This window comes from Phocoena sinus, chromosome 21, assembly GCF_008692025.1.
Source record: "Phocoena sinus isolate mPhoSin1 chromosome 21, mPhoSin1.pri, whole genome shotgun sequence".
Taxonomy (NCBI): domain Eukaryota; kingdom Metazoa; phylum Chordata; class Mammalia; order Artiodactyla; family Phocoenidae; genus Phocoena; species Phocoena sinus.
The window spans coordinates 5,299,840-5,305,839 of record NC_045783.1 but is presented as its reverse complement, the minus strand read 5'-3'; the positions used below and the strand labels follow the sequence as shown (position 1 = coordinate 5,305,839).

The 6,000-nt window shown below is 38.6% G+C and overlaps 1 protein-coding gene across 1 annotated transcript in view; it reads right to left on the bottom strand.

Annotated features, from left to right (window-relative positions):
* Positions 1–286: 286 nt before the first annotated feature.
* The window catches only part of VEGFC (vascular endothelial growth factor C), a 79,697-nt gene continuing 73,983 nt past the window's right edge, over positions 287–6,000 (bottom strand). Inside the window, exons 5-7 of the mRNA XM_032618230.1 lie at positions 4,608–4,714; positions 3,971–4,304; positions 287–753 (exon numbers count right to left, since the gene is read on the bottom strand). Coding sequence (XP_032474121.1) covers positions 639–753; positions 3,971–4,304; positions 4,608–4,714 — 556 coding nt within the window. The 3' untranslated portion in view covers positions 287–638. The remainder of the gene's footprint in view (positions 754–3,970; positions 4,305–4,607; positions 4,715–6,000) is intronic.

Sequence of the window (6,000 nt, the reverse complement as noted above, 5' to 3'; positions counted from 1 at the left end):
TGCATAACCATGCTAAGCATGATATGTTTTCTATTGATTCATTTGGATATAAATTCAAAAGTGTCATGTGCCAAAACATTTCTACTCATTAAATATATTAAGAGATGAATTTAAATAAAATTAATAGCAACCTCTGTCCCTCTGAAACTTTCTTTTCCAGGATCACACAGCAGTCAAAATCTGACATCCAATTAGAGAAAAGGGGAAAGGGCAGGGGGAGATGACAGTTTTCATAATATCAAGTTTTGCTGATGGCGTAAGATGGTAATGGACTCAACTTACCAGCTTATAATACAATTTTCATTTTATTTTAAACATTTTGCATGATATAAAAATATTGATCACAGTGAGCTTTACCAATTGTTATTGCTATAAAAATGGATGCAGAAACAATATTTTTAGTGGAAATAAATTATATAGTCATTATTCTTTTTTAAAATCACAAGAGAAAAACCTCAGCTGTTTGGTCATTGACAGAAAACCAGTCTTTTAAAGAGGTCTTTTGCAGATGCGCTCCAGTCCATTTCTGTAACATTATCCACATGGTTCAGTCCCACAAAGTCTCTGCGCTCATAGTTCTAACATGGCAACACCGTTTTCCCACGATAGAAAAATGACGAACTAGAAAAGATACAATCTTAGTTCATATGTGGTCTTTTCCAATATGAAGGGACACAGCGACATACTTCTTCACTAAATGAAAGTCCCTGCTCACAATGCTTCACTCGATTTGTACACGGTCGTCTGTAACAACTAGGGGAACAAAGAAGGACAGACTTTTGTTAAAGACCAAGGAGATGAATTTGTTATGCTACAAATGCACTTTTGTGTTTTTCTAAGTTTCAAACTAGAACAGAGTTACTCATTTTATCATAAAATTGTTCTCCAGTTTATAAATTGCTAAAGTTTGTGCCTGGAATTACCAAATTTAAGAGGAATGGAAAAACCTAAAAAAAAAAAGAAAGAGTCTAGCTTGCAGAAATAACGAATGGAAGAATGAGGTGTTGTTAGCATTAGTTCTTTTGAAGCGCTCTGTGCTTCACAGATGAAAGTAACATAAAACAGAAATTTTGGATGTGAATATTTAAGGTCTGCCGATTTAGCGTGATCACGTAAGAATGGCAGAATTCACAAGACTCTGGGACTCGTTTGGAAGCCAGACTTTGGAGCGATTAAACCCAGCCGTTCTGGCAGGGCTGTGGTCCACAGTGAGGGCCCCATCCTCACTCTTGACTTGACTAGACTGGCAGCTGGCTGGCTGCACGAGAGTGGCTCAGCCTCCCTCCTCCACCTGGGCTCCATGTGAAAACAGTGCGGTCTGGGGGAAGGCACTGGGAGGGACAGTATTCACTGTGAGGGTCCCTTTCCTCCTATCCCAGATGTCCAGTTTCTAGTAGTGGCAAAAAGACAAACGACCCAGCAGCCAATCACATCAGCAGCCCTGTTGCTCCAGTGAATGGGAGCTATCTCTGAAGGATTTTTCTGGAGGATGAGTATACGTAACATGTGGCAGTGGGGATGGATATAATGCAAGAAAAATGCAAGGTGACCTGAAGATCAAACATGCACCACAGAAAAACTACAGATGTGATTTTGAAACAGCATTTCTTTTGCTCCAGAAAAGAAAGCATATCTAGTTAGAATGTTATTTATTTATTTTCAGTTCTAAATACAATTACATTATTATAAGGCCACCGGTATTCCTTTACTAAAGAGATAAAATTCTCAATGATCAATGTAAGTTGCTGACTGAGGCAGTGAACCACAGAATGTATACTCTGCCTGCCACAATTTTGGAATAAATATGAAGAGAAAATGAGGAGTATATATATTTTCAAGATATTAAACTATCTTTTTTTCGCTCCAGTATATGCATAAAGCCTGGAATTATACACTTAGAAAAATGAACATGGGGAGAGAGTTAGTAAATAGAAAGCCATTAAGGAACAATGTATATGATGAGGAGAAATACAATGACAGAAATCTTTTCTACTAAGTTAATATAAGAATTCTGTAGACAAATATGGCTGGTTAGTTTTTTTTTTTTTTTTTTTGCGGTACGCGGGCCTCTCACTGTTGTGGCCTCTCCTGTTGCGGAGCACAGGCTCCGGATGTGCAGGCTCAGAGGCCATGGCTCACGGGCCCAGCCGCTCCGCGGCATGTGGGATCTTCCCGGACCGGGACACGAACCCGTGTCCCCTACATCGGCAGGCGGACTCTCAACCACTGCGCCACCAGGGAAGCCCAGCTGGTTAGTTTTATGTAAACAAAAATTTCAGGTTTTTCAATGTATACTGGGTTCACTCGGATTCAATATGAAAAAATGGTTTCATGATCTTTAATAAGATTTAGTATCTATATTCTGCATTTTTGAAATATCCTTTTGGTGATTAGAGTAGGATGTGCAAGTAAAATTGGAATATCATTGCCCAGAATATTCTAAAGAGGAAAAACAAGGATTCCTATCAGGTCTTCTGAAGTGATAATGGAAGAAAATAAAAGTCATTAATGAGATACCTAGATTCATGGAAGTCTCCTCATGCACTAGCTAACATGTTAGTGTGGACAAATCATCAGAAAGATAAACTGAAGTGGGAATACAAACTCTTGAGAATCAAAAAGAAGGATAGTTTATTTACTGAAGATAAAGGTAATGATGAACATTCATGCAGATACTAAATTGTAGATAAATGGAAGTATTCATGCAGATACTAAATTGTAAATAAATGTAAATAAATTGTAGTTATACAATTTATAAGTGTAAATAAGGTTTTAAGTTGTGTGAATAATCATCTGTTGAAGGGGTGTTATCACCATCTGTAAAGAGTGGGTGGAAAAAGAGAACCCAGTGAGAACTCCAGTGATGGACAGCAAGTGGTCAGAAAACCTAAAGGACAACCAGGAAAGCACAATGTTGTCTCACTCAAAACAGAGGAGAGCCTACAGAGAAACTATGGAAAGGACAGTTTTACAGAAAGACCAAATTGTCCATCGGATTTGACAATGAAGGGTCTATTGAACTTGATCGTGGAATATTAGGGCATAAACCAGGTTCCAGTTGGTTGAATAAATGAGAGATGAAAGAGGTGAACAGACAAATGCCAAATGCCTGGTCTTGGTGCAACTCAGAAGACAAGGACAGAGCTTGGTTGCTACAGAATGCTCAAAATCGCAGCGAGATGCCAATAAAATAGAAAAAATTGAGGGGGACGAACACTAGAGTTGAGGACATTGAAGGTATAGAAGGGAGAGGGCGTGACTGGTGGAGCGAGATGCTGAAGGAGAGTGGGAGCAAACGTCAAATGCACAGGTCTCGCTTATTCTCAGATCAAAGAGGAAGAGGTTCAGGGCTTAACACTGAAAGTGTCTGAGTCCAAGAGACTCATTTTTTTCTGGTGAAGAAGGGAGCAGAATCAGGTTTAAGGAATGTCTTGAGTAACCCTGAACAACGTATTAATTTATTTCTCTGATTCCATTAAATATTATACTTAGCTTAACTATTTTCATTTCTAGATACAATTCCACAGTAAACGGTATCATCCTATCCTTTGTAAAGCTTGCATATTTTCTGCACTTAGAACAGCTGTACAAAATTACATCTGATGGCATCATCATTTTGTTGGGGGCAGGTGTGCGCTACCTGGATCTATTTTGAAAATGCTCCGCAAGTGACTGTCCTATGCATCTGTTCTCTAACTCATGTGGAGAGCTACTACCTTAGTCTCTGGAACAAGGATTTAGTGCAGTCTGAGCTTGGATCTGGTTTTGGTTCCCAGGACTCCCACCTTATTTTTTGGGGGGCAAAGTCTCACAGAGATTTAGCATTGGTTACAAATATCAGAATTCATCTTCCAGAACTTAACTAGTTCCATTCTAACAAAGAACCAATATCTTGGTTGAGAAAACTGCTTTGTGTTGAGAAAACTATTTCCAGTAAGAGAAATGAATACTGTTTATGAAGATTTCTTACCTGCATGTTTGATGCTGAAACTTCTTTCCTTTCAAGAAGCATTTCTGTGGTGTTTCTGTACATTCACAGGCACATTTTCCAGGGTTTAGGGGTTGATTTCTTGGGCAGGTTCTTTTACATACGCACTGGCATGTGTTTTCGTCAAATTCTCTGTTGGCCGCACATGAGCTGGGGAAGAGTTTGTTTTTACAGACACACTGGCATGAGTTTCTGTCCAGTTCCTTGTGGGGTCCACAGCTGGAAGGCCAAAGCCCCCCTCTGCAGACGCACTGACAGGTCTCTTCATCCAGCTCCTTGTTGGGCCCACAGATGTCATGGAATCCGTCTGCAGAGTCTAGACAAACACAGTCAGGACATCTTTACTATCCCTTACTTGGTTCTGGGTGTGGTGGGAAACAATAAAAAGCCTTTACAAGTGTTTTCATTTCCATGTTGTTCATTAAAGGGTTGTACACACACACAGGTAGGTTCCTTTACAAAGAATTTCAAAATAATACCAATACAAAGCAGAACGTGTCCTATTTGGTAGTGAGTGATTTCAAAGCATGAAAATGAATATTGTACATGTGATTTTAATATTACAATATTTGTTAATCAAAATAGAGACATTTAGTCTTTAATACAGCGTTTGGCTTACCGTCTCCAACATTAGAGGAAAAAATTAAATCTTGCTGAGCCAGGCATCTGCAGATGTGATTATTCCATATGTAATCTGTGGGGCAGGTCTTGTTTGCAGCCTGGCATCTATGGGAGAGGTGGGTTAAGCAAGAGAATAATTGTTACATGGAAGGGATCATCTCTTTTCTTACCCATGTGTTACAAAATCAACAATGCTCGTAAAAAAGCACCAAGATGACGTAAGAATATATAAAATGAAATGCAAACATTCCCTCTCAAACTGCTCCCACCTACAGGTGCTGTCAAATTCTAATCCCAGAGGTGACCACTGTTAGTGGAATGGTCTTATATCATTCATTCCAGATTTCTATCTTTTTAAGGCAAATACATTTATTTGTATAATCACATACTGTTTTACTTCATGAAAAAATGGGATAAAGCCTTTTATACTACTCTGAAATTTCCTTTTTCCATTAAACAATACATTATGGACCTCTTTATATGTCACTTCATGAAGTTTGCTCCATCGTTTTTACTGGCTGCATCGTAGTCCATAAATGGATGTACTATTATTTACTTTATTAATCTCCTATTGGTAGTCATTGGAGTTTCTTCCAATTTACGGTTTTTTCAAACAGTTCTACAGGAAACATCCTTATACATGCACCTTTACGGCCTTATTTCTGAAGCACAGATGCCCATAGCTGTAAAGCGTCCATTAATACAGATTTCCCACTCCTCGCTCCACAGAAAGGAATCAAAGACCATGTTCTTTGTTGTTATTCTAGTTTTTCCTTCCCTTCCTCCTTCTGTCTTCCTTATTTATTTAACTAAAAATCTGAACATATGGGCTTCAAATGCTCCTTTGATGTGCCAATTGTCTCACTGTTGCCTAACTGGGACCCCTTCGTGTTGGTGCCTGTATGGCATGACCCCTTTATTTTTCCAGCTTCTCTGCTTTCTGGGATGAACAGATGCCATACACTCATGTTGCCCGATTTCTCCCCCATGCCTGGATCAGCCATCCCTTCAGGGAGCCCTAATTCTCTTTTTTGGAGAAGAGCATTATTATATTTGGGGGAATAGGTTATTGATCTTAAGCAAGAAATACCTGTACATATTTTTAGGGGAAAAAGTTCATAGTGCTATTTCCAAATCCAGTTGAACATTACTGGGGTTTTAAATTTGGTCCTTTGACTGCAACTAATAACTTCCATTAAAATCTTGGTTTCTAACCATTCTTGCTAAAAGTATATATTGAGATATTTGCTTTATCCTGCAAATACTACATGCTTTTTCTTTTCAACTCATTATTTTGAAAGTGGAAAACATTTATGTGATCATCAGAGTTAAAATTATGAGAAAAAGTATATTCAGAGAAGGTCTTTTGGATTCATATCTCCAGCATGCTG